The sequence below is a fragment of the Poecilia reticulata genome, chromosome 5, assembly GCF_904066995.2.
Source record: "Poecilia reticulata chromosome 5, P_reticulata-male-v2, whole genome shotgun sequence".
Classification (NCBI taxonomy): domain Eukaryota; kingdom Metazoa; phylum Chordata; class Actinopteri; order Cyprinodontiformes; family Poeciliidae; genus Poecilia; species Poecilia reticulata.
In genome coordinates, this window is record NC_088834.1 from 10,676,744 (window position 1) to 10,693,608 (window position 16,865).

At 39.7% G+C, this 16,865-nt stretch overlaps 1 protein-coding gene across 2 annotated transcripts in view; it reads left to right on the plus strand.

The window, feature by feature from the left end:
* kif5ab (kinesin family member 5A, b) overlaps window positions 1-16,865 on the plus strand; it is an 88,635-nt gene that overhangs the window by 21,820 nt on the left and 49,950 nt on the right. For both annotated transcript variants that reach the window (XM_008408475.3, XM_008408474.3), the window contains exons 2-4: window positions 8,477-8,564; window positions 15,593-15,666; window positions 16,022-16,126. In XM_008408475.3, coding sequence (XP_008406697.1) covers window positions 8,477-8,564; window positions 15,593-15,666; window positions 16,022-16,126 — 267 coding nt within the window. The remainder of the gene's footprint in view (window positions 1-8,476; window positions 8,565-15,592; window positions 15,667-16,021; window positions 16,127-16,865) is intronic.

Below are 16,865 nucleotides of genomic sequence, written 5' to 3' on the forward strand. Positions count from 1 at the left end.
TGTGTGGGTTCTGGACGGGTTACCAGTTTATGACTCATATCAACAGTCTTTAAGTTGATACTTAGCAATGCTCTCTTCCCAAACACTTACACTGTACAACGGGATGGTTTTTGGACAACCATATTTAAATATTTCCTGAAATGAATAAACATTTGTTGGAATTGTTCTCAGCATTTGCATTGCTTTGTTTCCTTTTCTCCATTATGTCTGCACCGCATTTTTCTTTAATTTCTGGTATTTTTTCTGGCTCTCATTTTTGCTCATCTGCCACAGTTTACATCCTTATTAGCCATTTTCTCACCACAACTTCCTGTCATGCTCGCTGTGAGACTTCCTTGTTGTGAGCACATATTTTATCTTCTACGCTCAATAATTTCTCAGTTTCTTGGCTCCCCTCATGATGTGATCCCTCCCACATCAGATTTGAGTTGAAAAGTCAATGCATTCAGCACTTATATCATGATATTTAAACATTGCTGCATAATCTGTCCATTGTTGATCTATAAGAAGGCTGTGAATGATTGAGAACTTGCTTTATGGTGTGGCATTAATGTGTACTTTTCCTTTCAGGGATCCAAGTAATGTTTTCCACAATGAATTGGCCTTAACATCCTCAGCCAAATCTCCTCCAGTCAGCCTTTCCTCCTCCTCCAGCTCTAAATACTCTTTGGTAATTAAAACTATCTTCAAGAGGGGCTGAAATTGATTTTCAGGTCAGTGACAAGTTGATGGTGGAGAGAGGAGATGGAGAGATGAAAGGAGCTCCTCTATCTCATCATTCCCTCACTGTTAACTAAATTCTTCCACTTTGCTGCCTGGATGTTTTTTTCTCTGATTATTCCTGGCAGGTAAAACTTTGTTCTCGAGGCTACTGATTAAATGAATACAGAAGGACAAAAGGATCTGATTTGCACCGTTAAGCGCAGAAAAAAATACACTTTGCAGCAAACTCTCCAGTTCTGGTTGTTTGCATTCAGGCTTAACCACCTTAAATCTGCAGCACTGGACTTCTTTGCCCTTGAGGCATATAGTGGCAGTCATCTGTGCTTAGACTTGTCAGTAAAGTGTACAGGAAATTCAATAATGTTTGATAATAATGTGTGACTGGGGCCTTTTGCAGTTGTGTGTGTGGTTTTCTGCTGTTGCAAAAAGCACTAATGATGCTGTTATCAGGGACTCGGAGCCTGATTAGCTTGACGGATGAGGCAGACGCTGGCTGCCTTAAGTCCTCTCTTCCTGTCAGTCCAGCTGTGGTTCTATGTGAGCAAAAAGAGAGAAGAGTTTATGTGAATGTGGTGAAGGCTGATATACGGACCGATTAAGATACACACATACAACGTCCTACACACAGAGGTTGATAAAGGTAAAACAGGAGCTTTTTTTCCTCCTCTGCAAACCAATAACGGTGGAAAAATGTGTTAGAGAAGGAGGGACAAATGCTCAATCTTCCTTCCATCTTATCCAGGTCTTTCCTTAGGATATTTATCTGTGTGGTGGGAGTGGAACCTGAGGTGATGAAGGATCCGACCGCAGATGAAACCTCCCTGAATGGAAGATATATGGGCAGATGTGTGTCTGTATTGTTCCCTATTTCGTAGTCACTGAATATTTACCGCATGCAGGAGGCGCTGTACCTTTGAAAGTGTCCTCTGTGGAAGAAGACGGGGCAACTTTTCCAAATGGCGATCAGACATTAAACACCTTGTTGCCAAATGCCCTCACATGGCCTCCTGAATGATGTGGGATCTCTGACGGAGGCAGAGGTGGATGCAGCCGGAGGTAATTACAGAGCTGGAAAACCTCTGATGGAAGAGGTCAAGGTGGATGGAAAAAGTGGTGAAATGAAGCAGGTGACGTTAACACAGCAAAGTCTTTTCCTGCAGTTAATTTATTTCAACGAGGACCACAGTCCAACCTTGGCCTTAAATGTCTAACATTTTTGCACTTTACAGTTGAAACCAAGTACTTATACACATGGTGTAAAAAGATACGCAGCCTTTTTTCTCGTGGACAGTAACTGTTGTGAGTGAGACAGGTGTGTGTGTGTCGCCTTGCTACCACGCAACTTGCAGCTCTGCCCACAAATTTGGCAGTATGCTTAGAGTCATTGTTCATTTTGAAGACCCATTTCAGCAAAAGCCTTAACTTCCTTGTTGAGGTCTTGAGATGCCGCTTCACTATGACCACATTATGTTTTTCCGTGTAACAGAATGTGTTTTGTAAATAGTGCCAGTTCCTCCTGCAGCAAAAATCGCATGATTCTGCCTCCCCCATATTTTGCTGTAATTAATCTCAGGCTTGCAGACTTTCTACCATTTGCCCCCAAATTAAACAATGTTCATCATGGACACACCCAATGAAGTCCTTGCTTTGATTGCATTTGCAAACTGTATTCAAGTCAGTGTTGCTTTTAGAGTAATGGATTTTTTTCTTGCTTTCAGTATATGTCAGTACAAAACTTGTTTCACTGTGGATAGTGACACTTTTTGCCAGCTTCAGTCAGCATCTTCAAAGGGTCTTTTGCTTTTGCTTGTTCACCTCTGAGATGCACATCCTGTCTGCATTCTGAATAGTATGATGAGAGGGTAACTTTATATGTTAATTTAAATATTTAACCATCAATGTGGCACCATCAGTCATCTGGAAATTGTACATAAGGATGAACCAGATCCGACCAAGGAGAGGAATAGTTTAGTTAGATTTAATGTCAGACATTTAGAGGAAATAGGTATGTGCTTTTTTATACCATTTATGTAAACACCTGGTTTCAGTGCTTCTCAAACATGTGGGCTGAATGTTTTTAGTGTTTGAAAATGGTTCTTCTGTCTTTAGCATTTTAACCCCTCTCTTATGGATATGATTATTTGCATGAAATGTCTGTGGCATATCTTGCCGTATTTGTCACTTTTAGAGCAAACATTGTAAGTGCATATTATGTCTGACCTGCAATTAAAGCAGTTAAAAAAAGCTTGTTTTGTACATTTACTCTTTCACAAACAGCTAAATGAATAACTTGCTTTTAGGCAGATAGATGCTTCTTTAATCGCTACTTTCTGAAATGTTCTTTTTACTAATTGGGACTGGTCACATATGCCAGTGTGAAGTTTTAGATTTTTTAAAGAGAAAAGTTACGTTTAAAAAAATGAAGAATCGTTCTTGCATATCCCTGTTCCACAGTGTAAGAGTGGAATTGAAGACATCTAAGCTGGACATAAATGATAAGTTTTCCCTTTTTTGCTGATCTTTGTGACCCTCAGATCCAATTAAGCTCCTCTTTTGTCTTTATTTTTTATTTTTTAGCAACAGTAAGAATATATCACATGAAGTGGAATTTTCTTTTATATGAACAAGCCCACTGGTAATTTTAGTGCTGCAATTAAAATGTCCGCACATGTCCCTTCTTCATCTAAGCCATATTTGAGTAACATAGCTGCTTGAAAAAGCTCAGACTATCTTTGAAACTTTGTTTTCATCCGTTCCAATCCAGATTTTGGCCATTATACTCTGGATTTGGTGCTGTGTTTTAGATTCTTGTTCTCTTGATTACCCCAGCTTTACATTTCACTTAAAAAACACAAAATCATCATCACTCCTTAACAGTTTGCATGAGATGTCTGTGCTGTATGCGTTACTGTTTGCTATGACTAAACATCTCTACTTTGCTCTCTCCTGATCTCTAAAGACATCTTTTCAGTTCTCATGCTGTTCACTCAAACCATTTCAGAGCAGTAAAACTTTCTCCTGGAAACTCCTTCCAACAAACCATATTTTTTAAGTGTTACTGTTTTCTTACGATCCAGAGTTTGACTAATTAATATGCTAGCTCAGACCTGTAGGCTGAGATTGAGCTCTCGGTATTTTTGCACTTTGTATGAGCTTTTCACAGTCTGACCTTGGGGTGAATTTGCTAGAAAGTCCACTACTTATGGGGAAATTTACAGCTGTCTTAAATGCTTTCAGGCTGTGAAAATTAATTTTTACCGCAGATGATGAACTTCAAACAGTTCGGAAATGGCTTTGATGGACAATAATGTCGTTAATATTAACCTTTCAGTTTGACCGTTGCGCATCACTCAATTTTCTGATACTTTCTGAAGATAAACAACACATTTTTGAGTCTTTTACAGATTTATTGAAGATTATCATCATTCATACAAAAGAGCCCAAGTATGCAAATGAGCGGTGTTGAATGTTAAACTCCTTAAATTCTGCTTTGGGGCATGAGATTAAAGCTTGGTAGAAAATCATATTAAGACTTCCTAATGGCAATGTGAATTATAAAATTAGGCTTTCTTCTATTAAGACTCCAAAATAAAAAACCTGACATTGCTTTAATGGAAAATAGCCTGAAAATTTGTTTTTATTTCATTGTGTTGAAACTGACATATACAATCATTTTAAATACCCTAAGATAGCTGGAAAGATAAGAAACAGTTTGAGCTTTGATAAAAAAAAAACCTAAGACTTTAGTGATGCAAATCAGCAATGTCTCTAAAAACTAAATCAAAACCCTAAAGTTAATCCCTTAATCAAACCCATTAATCCAAATGTTTATCAGTATAATCATATCATTTTTATTACACTCTATGTCTGTTGGAAATGAAACCCTGTCAAAAGTTGGAACACAGTAAAAAAATGACTGGTGCTTGTAATATGTCAGAATCAAACCTTCTTTAATTTAGAAAGTCTATTTCAAATTCTGCAGAGATTAAACTTCTAAGAATAGTTAAAGGTCATTGTAAAAATGTAAAAATTATATAGAGAAGGTTTCACAACTTGATTACCTCTCATTCTGAGAGGAAATTTATTAACTTTAATACATTGATGGTGATTATTATGTGAATTTAAGCAGATTTTGAGCTATGTTCTTGTAAATTTGTGACTAAGGGTTAAAGTAGATTATGGGTGTGTGAGAGGCACTAATCGCATGTCTAATAATAGACAAATTAGACATAAATACTCATTCAATAGCAAAACCATTGGCATTCTTTAATAGATGTAAAGGACCACCAGAAATGTTTTACATTCTCATAATATGTTGCTCTTTTTAGTTTAAATGATTTAGATCTGTAAAATGCCAGAATGTAATTCTTTGTGAATGGACTGCTGAACATGGACCTGATCTAAATTCAGGAGTTGTCACTGCAGCATTTCATCCCATTTTTTCTCATCTTGATTTTTGATGGCTTCCTTTGCTTCCTTAGAGGATTGATTCTCTTATTTCGTTTGTCCTTTTTGTTGTCATTTTGGGCCTTGGACTGCGTTTCTCTCTCTCTTTCACTTCAGCGCTGCCACCTGTAATGATTATATGTCCTGATTATTATAATTTATGTGCTCTTCTGTGGTTTGCTGTCTTGAGTTGCTTCTGTTAAGCTCCGCTTTCTGCCTAAACAATTATTCTTTTGCTACCGCCAATCACTTTCCCAGTCTCTGTAAAACGCTGCAGTTTGTTTTTCGCCTCAGTCAGTCTCCTGCTGTCTCTTTGTTTTCTGGCAGAATGGGCAGATTGCTGGCTGGACGGGCCACGTGGGTGTTTGACACGGCACACAATGCTGAGGGCCATGAACAATGCCTGCGTAAACCAGCATAATTTGATATATTATTTGCCTTCTTGCATGAGTACACAGACACACATGCTCCGGTTTGAGTACCCTTGGCTTCCCGCTGCAGTTTTTTCCATCAGTGCCCGGCCACATAATTGAATAGACAGCTGTTAAATTGTACAAACAGACCAACAAGCCACTGTGTTTATACCTTAGTCCACCGACAGGGCCAGCAGAGATACACACAGGCAGATGAAGAGCTTACAGATGTCTAATGCTTGTATGCTATTATCATATTTGTGCAGGGCAGATTAACAGTGGATCAGGCACTGAAAATGATTGTCAAGGGGCAGTTTTTCTATCCAGATTATATAACTGATTTATTTTATTCCACCCAATGAAGACCACATAATGCTTCCTCAGTCTCACTCCTCATCCCTCTCCCTCTGTTATTTAGCCTGGTTTGCATGTGTGTTGTACAATTGGCTCTTGGGGAACAGAGACATCCTAATCACCCCTGATGGGAGTCTTGTTTATACCTGCAGCTGTGATTACAGCATCGGCTAAACAGCTCAGCTCATTAGGTGTTGCTGTAGAAAATGCAGAAACATAAAGCTCAGATGTTCTCAGAATTTCTCTGTGCTCTTCTGGGAACAAATTACTTAATGTAGCAAACCAGGACTGTATGATGGAAGTTCATCATTAAACATTAAGAAAAATTTTTTACACAGCAAAATTGGTTGGAAAAAAGCCCAGGATGATGAGAGATAAACATTTACAAGCTTTAAATATTAACACTGCTTCTACTTCTAGAAAATCAAGGGCCAAAGGTGCCACATAGCGCATCTGTAAGTCATTAAATAAGCATCTATATAAAAATGTACATCCTCATTTTGTATATTAGTTAATTTATCTGACTCTCCCATATGTTACAGCTAAGTGAGGGCTAGAAAGTGAGTTCATATTCATGTTAACTAATCAAATATAAGTATTTGACAAGCCATGGTGACAATTTTTCATTAAAATTTAAATTTCAATTAGTATCAATAATTTTACTGGGTATTTTTATTTGTGATATTATGTGTTATTTCACAAATTCATGATTTATTTAATTGTAGCATATTTGACCCGCAATACTGCAAGTGTAGAGTCAGAAAAGTGGTGACTTATTCATGAAATAAATTTATCCTGCAGTAAGTGATTTAAGTGTTTTGGCATATAAATCCACTGCAACAGAAAACCATGAAAAACTTAACAGGATGAATAGTTTCTGTTAAAAAAGCAGCTGCTTTATTTATGCTTTCCACTTCCACACTGTGGTCACACTTCAGAAAGGAGAATTGTTGATCACTGGTGTTTTCTTCATCATACTGTCTTAAGCAGAGTCAGTGTAGAGCCGTATTACTGTGTGCTTTCAAATAAAAGCCTTATTGCTTGGAGTGGTGCCTGTCCCTCACACAAAGTGGATTGTTCTTTTTTTTCTTTTTTTTTTTACTCTACAGCCGGGTGCATCAGCTTTGACCTTTTACTCTTCCTCTGTGCCTTACTAAAAGGTTGATAATGCACACGGATGGTTCTGCAGATCCTTTGAAGAATTGTGGACAAAGATGGTGACACCTTCAGACATGTCCTGTTAACTCCCATCTTTAATGGAAATCTTTCTTTACTTTTACTTCTTTTTCAGTAAAAACTTGTACTTTTACATGATTTTATCCAATAGGTTGCTAGATGTGCTTTGGGTGATGGTGCTATATGAGGCTTACGGTTTAATGGCTGAAAATGCTGGGAATTGTTTTTTATAGATTTGTTTTCTTAAAAGAGACAGCAAAACAACCTTAATATTACCAGCAATAATCTTGATAGAGAGCATCTCTGTCCCATTTCCTAACATTGACAGATTACAGGACTTATTGGTCGTGTTTTCTCTGGGCTAATGTTCAGATTGTTTGGTTGACTATTACTCTCCGATGTCATATTGAAATAACATATTTAGTTGTACAGAGTGGCTTGAAAAGTAGTTTATACAGATTCAGGTTTTTTCACATTTTGACACAAGCATGAGCGTAAATGCATTTTATTGGAATTATATGTGGAATGCATTTTTAAGGACTTTATTTTTGACTTTGTACTGCTTCGTGTTGGTCTGTCACATCCAATTCCAAACACAAATCTGAAGTCGTAATGGCTGTAATGTTGTAAAGATTAAGGGGTTTGAATGTGTTTTCTAGCTGCAACCATTAAATGAGAAATAAACTGGTGCTAACATCATTTTTTAGTTCCTCTCTAACAAATATGCTGGATTTCTGGTTGTGAGTCTAAATAATTCAAAAAGCAACTCTTTTTTCTCTTTTTCTCTTTTGCCCTCATGCTGTCTTTCTTGCATACAGAGTCTGGTTTCAGGTCATCTGTTTTCATCTGCCCTCTCTGCATTTACACTCCTCTGCTCTCCTCCTCCAACCCATTTCTTCTCTCCAATGCATCGGTTCACTCTTGAAGCTCTTCAGCGCTGCCTCTAATGGCTTTACCTCAGAGTGATTCTCTGTCAGTCTGACTGTCTTGAGGTCGAACAGTCTTTACTTAAAGTTTCACCCAGCAGCAGCACTCCAATCAAAACACATACTGCATAAAATATAGGTGGACATTCATGCTGCATCTTGTAGAATGAGACACTTTACTCAGACCTTGCACAACACATTGAAACAGCCTCCATACAGCAAGCTCACCCTGAGTAACAGTGATGGTTTCTCTTGTGACACGTTTGTTTACAACACACTATAGTTTGGCAGTAAAAGTCATGTGAAAAACATATGGTATTTCTAATAAAAGTCCTTCTACAAACCTCCTAGGATGTTTTTTTATATGTTGAAACTCACTGGAGGCTCTCATCAAACTGTCTCTGTCATAGCTGACAAGGTTTATTTTGCACTCCACAGGGGAAGTCCTACGTGTACGACCAGGTCTTCCCCACTAACACCACACAGGAACAAGTCTACAACGCCTGTGCCAAACAGATTGTCAGAGGTGAGTCACCTAAATGTTGTGCATTTACTCCTTAAGGTTCAAAAAGGGATACAAGTACCAAAGGAAGAAAACAGCAGACCTTAAATTAGCATCTCCTGCACATTTTTGATCTCTGTGTTGGCTTTGCCGGTCTGCACTGCTATTGCTGATGCAGGCAGCAGCATATTGTTACAGGTGGCAGGAAACCTATTTTCATTTTTCAGTCACACAGCCTGGATGCATGGGTGTAGAGAATTATAAAGGTAAACAGATTAAAATTATGCATGCTATATCTTAACACTAGAAACACGGACAGTTCTATTTTAAAAGAATCCTAATATAGTTTCCTATAACATCTTCCTGAACAACGTCGTTTAACCTTGAACAGGCCTTGGGCTTAATTGATTTCAGGTGGGATGACATTTTTTTAATGAAGGTGGGTGTGCTCTAACAAGTGATTAACACACTCTATCAAGCTCTTTGTCAACTAATTATCAGACAGCATGAGGCATCACGGAGAGTAAATTCCAAGAGATCATAAATTGTTAAAAGGCAGCATTTTCTTTATAAAATGGAAGCCAGAAACATGTCCAAAAAGGATGATTAAACAAACATTAAACTAAATGCACATTTGTTAGCATGAAAAGTGGGCCAAGAAATTCAAAGGCTAATGCTAAAAGTAAAAATGGGGATTTTAACATACAGGTGAATCTGTACTGGATCATTAAAGCTCTTCAGGTATGTTTCAACCAAGGTTTCCAGGATTTCATTTCCTAGAAACTTTTTAGCTGCACCTTTTCCCTTCTTAAATTAGGATCCCTGGTACTGAGAGGGGCTTCCGCTTGCATTCAGCCTCACTGCTGAACAAAGACTTCAGTGAAATTAGACCAACACAGGATTGTTTCATAGCCATCATGGCTAAAAAGCTAAGAACTATCACTCCCACCTTTATGGAACTGTGTTACTAGAAAAGATTGTAAATCATGCGTGTCAATTTTATCTCCAAAATGTGTGGAGTAAAGAGAGGAAAGGGATTCATGCCACAAAGATAAAAGCCTTTTATTTTTAACAACAAAATGCTAACCAATGATTCTGCTTCAGTGATTACCCTCCATCCATCCATTTTCTTGACACCCTTGTCCCTTGGTGGGGTTGGGAGAGTTGCTGGTGCCTATCTCCAGCTAACGTTCCGGGCAAGAGGCGGGGTCACCCTGGACAGGTCGCCAGACAGTTGCAGGGCAACACAGAGACACACAGGACAAACAACCATGCACACACACTCACACCTAGGGACAATTTAGACAGACCAATTAACCTGACAGTCATGTTTTTGGACTGTGGGAGGAAACCGGAGTACCTGGAGAAAACCCACGCATGCACAGGGAGAACATGCAAACTCCATGCAGAAAGACTGGGCTGTGAATTGAACCCAGAACCTTCTTGCTGCAAGGCGACAGCTCTACCAACTGCACCACTGTGCAGCCCCCGCTTCAGTGATTACTCTCTATAATTTATCTAGAGTGACTTCAAACTTTCTGAAAATGTGTAAATATGAAGAAAAAAAAAAAAAAAAATATATATATATATATATATATATATATATATATATAAAAATTCCCTTCTCACCCTCCGCGGGTGGTCTGTTTCATCCTCTGAGCTCGGGTCCTCTACCAGAGGCCTGGGAGCTTGAGGGTTCTGCGCAGTATCTTGGCTGTGCCTAGAACTGCACATTTCTGGACTGAGATGTCTGATGTTGTTCCTGGGATCTGTTTGAGCCACTGCTCCAGTTTGGGGGTGACTGCCCCGAGGGCCCCGATGACTACAGGCACCACTGTGGTCTTCACCTTCCAGGTCTTTTCCAGTTCCTCCCTGAGGCCCTGGTACTTCTCCAATTTCTCATGCTCCTTTTTCCTGATGTTGTAGTCACTTGGTATTGCTACATCCACCACAACGGCTTTCCTCTGTTCTTTATCCACCACCACAATGTCCGGTTGGTTCGCCATTACCATCTTGTCTGTCTGGATCTGGAAGTCCCACAGGATCTTAGCTCGGTCATTCTCCACCACTTTTGGGGGTGTTCCCCACTTTGATCTCGGGGCTTCCAGTCCATATTCTGCACAGATGTTCCTGTACACTATGCCCGCCACTTGGTTATGTCGTTCCATGTATGCTTTCCCTGCCAGCATCTTGCACCCTGCTATTATGTGCTGGACTGTCTCAGGGGCCTCCTTGCACAACCTACACCTTGGGTCTTCTCTGGTGTGGTAGATCTGAGCCTCTATTGCTCTGGTGTTTAGGGCCTGTTCCTGGGCGGCCAGGATGAGAGCCTCTGTGCTGTCCTTGAGTCCAGCTTTCTCCAGCCATTGGTAGGTTTTCCTGACATCAGCCACCTCAGTTATTTGTCGGTGGTACATCCCATGTAGGGGCTTGTCCTCCCATGATGGTACTTCCAGCACCTTGTCTTCTGTTCCCCATTGCCTGAGACATTCGCTGAGCACATCGTCCGTTGAGGCTTTGTCCTTGATGTATTTATGGATCTTGGATGTTTCATCCTGGACAGTGGCTCTCACACTCACTAGTCCTCTGCCTCCTTCCTTACGGCTCGTGTACAGTCTCAGGGTGCTGGATTTGGGGTGGAACCCTCCATGCATGGTTAGTAGCTTCCTAGTCTTAACATCCGTGGCCTTCATCTCTTCCATTGGCCAGCTAATTATTCCGGCAGGGTATCTGATTACTGGTAAGGCATAGCTGTTTATTGCACGGATCTTGTTCTTGCCATTGAGCTGGCTTCTCAGGACTTGCCTTATTCGTTGGAGGTATTTGGCTGTGGCTCCTTTCCTTGTGACCTCATCGAGGTTGCCATTTGCTTGTGGTATTCCCAGGTACTTGTAGCTGTGCTCTATGTCTGCTATTGTTCCTTCTGGGAGTGAGACCCCTTCTGTGTGGGCGACCTTCCCTCTCTTTGTAACCATCCGACCACACTTCTCTAGTCCGAATGACATCCCAATGTCAGTGCTGTAGATCCTGGTGGTGTGGATCAGTGAGTCGATGTCTCGCTCGCTCTTGGCGTACAGCTTGATGTCATCCATGTAGAGGAGGTGACTGATCGTGGCCCCATTCTTGAGTCGGTATCCGTAGCCAGTCTTGTTGATGATTTGGCTGAGAGGGTTCAGGCCTATGCAGAACAGCAGTGGGGACAGAGCATCTCCTTGGTATATGCCACATTTGATGGACACTTGTGCAAGTGGTTTGCAGTTGGCTTCAAGGGTGGTTTTCCACAGCCCCATCGAGTTTGCAATGAAGGCTCTTAGAGTCCTATTGATGTTGTACATCTCTAAGCATTCAATGATCCAAGTGTGTGGCATTGAGTCATAGGCTTTCTTGTAATCAATCCAAGCGGTACACAGGTTGGTGTGTTGGGTTTTGCAGTCTCGGGCGACTGTGTGGTCTACAAGGAGTTGGTGTTTGGCTCCTCTGCTATTTATGCCTATGCCCTTCTGTGCCTTGCTCATGTATTTATCCATGTGCCCGCTTATCTTAGCCGCTATGATGCCTGACATGAGCTTCCATGTTGTAGAGAGACAGGTTATTGGCCGATAGTTGGATGGGACTGAACCCTTCGAGGGTTCCTTCTGTATCAGGATTGTGCGCCCTTCAGTTAACCATTCAGGGTGAGTCCCATTTTGTAGCAGCTGGTTCAGTTGAGCTGCCAGTCGCTCATGGAGGGCAGTGAGTTTCTTAAGCCAGTAGGCATAGATCATGTCAGGTCCTGGTGCTGTCCAGCACTATATATATATATATATATATATATATATATATATATATATATATACACACACACACACACACACACACACGTTTTGAGTGTTACAAGTCATTTTGCCTTTAGAACCCATAATGGCCATGCAGCCGGTGGACTGATCTGCTTTTCTAAAACTTAAACTAGGTACTTTGTATCTTAGAATATAAATGTTGTAGCCTTTGCTTCATTTAATTGATCTTTTCCAACAAAGTTTGCTGATTTTATTACTGATTTTGAGTGTTAACACTCAATTGCTGGAAATACTTTAGCAGTAATTGCACCTTTCTACAATAACTCCTGATAGATTTTTCTGGAGTAGATTTCTGCCATGGTAATGTTATATAGCTCTGGTTCCCCCAGAAGCAACTTTTTGGTGCCATTAGAATTGAAGTAACTCATTACTGGAGAATGAAACCATTAAGGCCCCATTCAGACTACATTACAATGTAAAAAAAATAATGCTAAACATGGGCTTTGCAGAGTCTATGCATAGTCTTCTGCTCCATATGAAGAATACAATTAATTTCCTATTAATAATTCATAACACCTACTGACTGTTTTCAGAATGGATAAAATGTCCTTTCAGAGGTTATGGTGGGTCACAGCTGAGATGGCAGGATATTGGAGTCCTGGGTGAGACATGGTGGAAGTTGTTATCTATGACATGTGGCCCAAGTGCAAATGAACTTGTCTAATGCCAAGGATACAACCTCATCATGCTCATGCTGGGGTGGAAGCAGCCTAAGCAGCAGCTCAAACTAACAATTCATACTGTGTACACCAAAAAATACTGAGCTGATTTGCTCCTTTGCCACATAGATATCATTCTGTCTGCTTCTCTATTGAGTGGGACTATAGACAGAGACAGGAAATAACCTCATCTATGTTGTTGTTTTTTTTTTTTTTTGGACACTGGGAGGAAATTGTGACATTCTCAAGCTGTATTCTAAAGGTAAATTCAACATGGCAGATGGTAGAAAAATGTTCCTTTTGATTGCATTTAGCAGTAAAGAGGAAGGAAGGAGGAGTAAGAACAAAAGGAGGTTCACCAGGTGTTTATGATTTTAAAACACTGACTGCTTAGGCTTTGGGCCTTGTGATTTGTGAAAAACACACAGACTTTGGCCTGTGTTTTCAGGATTCCTTCTACTTGTCTAGAAAGTCATCCTGTAGATTATGGAAACATTGACAGAACTTGCTCATTCTCATTAAGACTAAAACTGACACAAAATGTTATATTTATAGGGAATTATAACAACCTGTCAGAAAAGAAAATGTGCAGCTTTGATACCTATGGTGGTAAGATGGTGTTGGAAGAAATGGGCCACATTCAAATGGTCCATATTTGTTGTACGGGCTGCAAGGCTTTCTCACTGTGCTGTGAAGAAACATGAGCAATTTGTTCATGCTTCATGTTTTAATTCTGTGGAAAACTTTATATCATACTCAAAGACTTGCAGAGTAATGACATTATCTTTAGGAAGGTTGAGGTTGCTCCTCTGGGGGGAAAAAACACATTTTGGAGAGAGTAAATATATTTAATTTTGTGTTACTTTGAAAAGTGAGAATAAAAATAACATTTTCATGTAGACAATACCTGTGCGTTCTAATTGTTCTTTCAGAAAAAAAACAGAACCTTTATAAGATTTACCATTCAGGGTTAAGATTTAGTAACATTTTGTCTTCAGTGTAAGCATTATTGTTTCAACAAAAAAATTTATCCCTAAAAATATCATTTTTCACATTGTGTATATGCCAGAGGCTCTATATCAAATGAAACAAATTTCCCCCAAGCTCATCAAGTTTTTTCTTCACTTCACATCATTCTCCATATGCTTTTCTTCCTAGTTAGGATTTAATTTATTCTTTCCCTTCAAAGCACAAAACTACAGTGAACTGGATGGAGCATGAGAAAAGATTGATTTGTTGCATAAGATTACTTACAGATTGAGGGATTACCATGTAGGCTGATGAGAGATTGAATAAAAACCTGGGCTGCAGTGCATGGCTGGGAAAATTCAAGGTAAGGATTTAGCAAGATGAAGGGGTCAAATTTGACAGGTAAAATGGAAAGCGGAGAGCAACAAAGCATAGAAAAAAATGGTTCAGAGACTTTTTTGGGCACTTAAAGGTTGCTTTTTCCCCATTGTGTCTTCAAGAAAAAAATAAAACAAAGAATTTTCTTTAAGAAAAAAATCCTAAAATGCAAAAAGCGCAAATAAAAAGACCTATGTAGACACCACCAACATATACTCAAACATTGTCATGCAAACAATGAACAGGCAGTGGGCAAGTCCTAAAAAGAGGTTGACTGTTCACAAAATGCAATCTTTATGCATATAAATGGAAAGTTACATGGAAGGAAAAATGTTGCAGAAAAAGATGCACAAACACCAGGAATAATCCGACTCATGAAATGATAATGGAGCTATTTTATTGAGATGCATCTGTATGTGAGCTTCGTCTCTTTTTCCTGTGCTTTCTCTTCTCCTTCTCTGTTATCCTCAGCAGTGTTATGTCTTGTTTTAGCGCTTAAATCTCCTGCTGTCTTTATATCCTGTTGAAACTGCTGAGCTCCTTATTCTTTTTTTTTGTTATGGTGTCACTCTGACCAGTGTGGAAGTGAAGGAAGACATGCTGCTGTGTCTTGAAAGTACTGCAGAGACAGGAGAGAAGGAGGGGAACGGGGTTCTGCACGGTTCCGTCTCAAAGCTTTTCTGATTTGTTTGTGGTCAGCTCACCTGTGGCAGCCAGCCATTCATAATATGTTTCTTTTTTAGCGTTTTTTTTTTTAATGCTTGGCTTTTACTGCTCTGGTTTATTGGCCTGTGTCAGCAATATGACATTCAACAAGGTGAGTGTTTTATTACTTCAGCTTGTGATACATTGTTGTGTTTTTCTTTTTCTTTTTTCCCTTGCCATGGCTCAATATGAATGGAGAGAATAATGTTTCTATAACTGCTTGCAACCTCATCGAGTCCCTCCTGGTGATGCTAAAAGCTTCAGGTAGTTGTTGTTTATTGTGTGCAACCACAAAGGTCGTTCAGGATCCACTCAAGTTTAAATACCACATGCTTCATGGTTTATATGAGGAGCAAAGTTCAAAGAGACTGGTCTATCTCTGGATACTGCTGTGGTTTTTGTTTGTCGATTGGACTGAATTTAGGTGCCATTTTTTGATTTTCACTTGTGTTTTTAGTTTTTTCTCCCTCTCTGACATTTTCCCCTCCTTTTGGCTTGATTTCAGATGTACTCGGTGGATACAATGGGACTATCTTTGCCTATGGGCAGACCTCTTCGGGAAAAACACACACCATGGAGGTGCAGTATTCCTAAATAATTCAAAAGAGAACCTTTCTCTGGTGGCACATACAGGCACATTAGCTTCCTTTTTTTCCTCCTTGATTTTTTGTAATTTCCTCCTCTGCCCGCCATCATGTCAGTGTATCCACCTCCATCACAGCCATCATCCTTTATCTCTCAATCCCAGCCTTGTGTGGGAACCGTCTTCTTTTACAACCCTCCCTGGGAAACAGCCCTGACCCTTTTCAAGTTAAAAAATCCTCTATGTTCTCTTTCTTTTACTATTCTCTCTGCTTAATTCCTCCCAGACCTATCTCTTATCCAATTGTTCACACACACACTCACACTCATAGAGTCATTTTGCCTCCCGCAGGGGAAGCTTCATGATCCCCAGGCCATGGGAATCATTCCCCGGATCGCCCAGGACATTTTTGAACATATATTTGCCATGGATGAGAACCTGGAGTTTCATATAAAGGTTTGTGTTGCTTTGCAGTCATTTTTGTTTGTGCGTGTGAGGAAAATGAGTATGCGTATTGGTGATTCGGTTTCAGAGCCTTTGATGTAATTCTAACATCAATAAATCATTATAAACAAGTATATTTCTGCATGTCATTTTCTATGCATCACAGTGTTATAGTGTAAGCCTGTGGTATGAAGATGATAATGATTATAGCTCACTGCTGGAAGCTGAATTTTTGCAACACTATTTAGCTGTTGTAGCAAGTATTAGCAAGTAACATATTCATACCCCTTTATCTCTTTAGTGTGTTGTTGCAAAGAGGGAGGAAAAAATATTATTTTCAAAGTGGTTTGCAAATAAAAATGTGATATATAGCATGCGTATCGTTTAAGAGATTACCCTAAATAAAATCAAGTGCGACTAATTGCTTTCAGAAGTTACCTAATTGGTAAAGAGGTGTTTAATTCACATCCAGTAGCTGTTCTTTGAAAGCCTCAGAGGTGTTTTGGAAACCTTTAGTAGACAAACAGCATCATGACAAGGTTCCTGAGCAGTCCTGAAAATCCACATCAGATTGTAGAAAAATGTTCCTTCTGATTGCAGTTAACAGAAAGGAGGAAGGAAGAAAGGGTAAGAACGAAAGGCGGCACATCAGGCTTTATCTCCCCATAACTGGCGGTGCGCTACTCTTCATACTATATAAACGTGTAGTTTATATAAACAGAAGCTGTTCTTTTAGGTGTTTCTCTGAGGA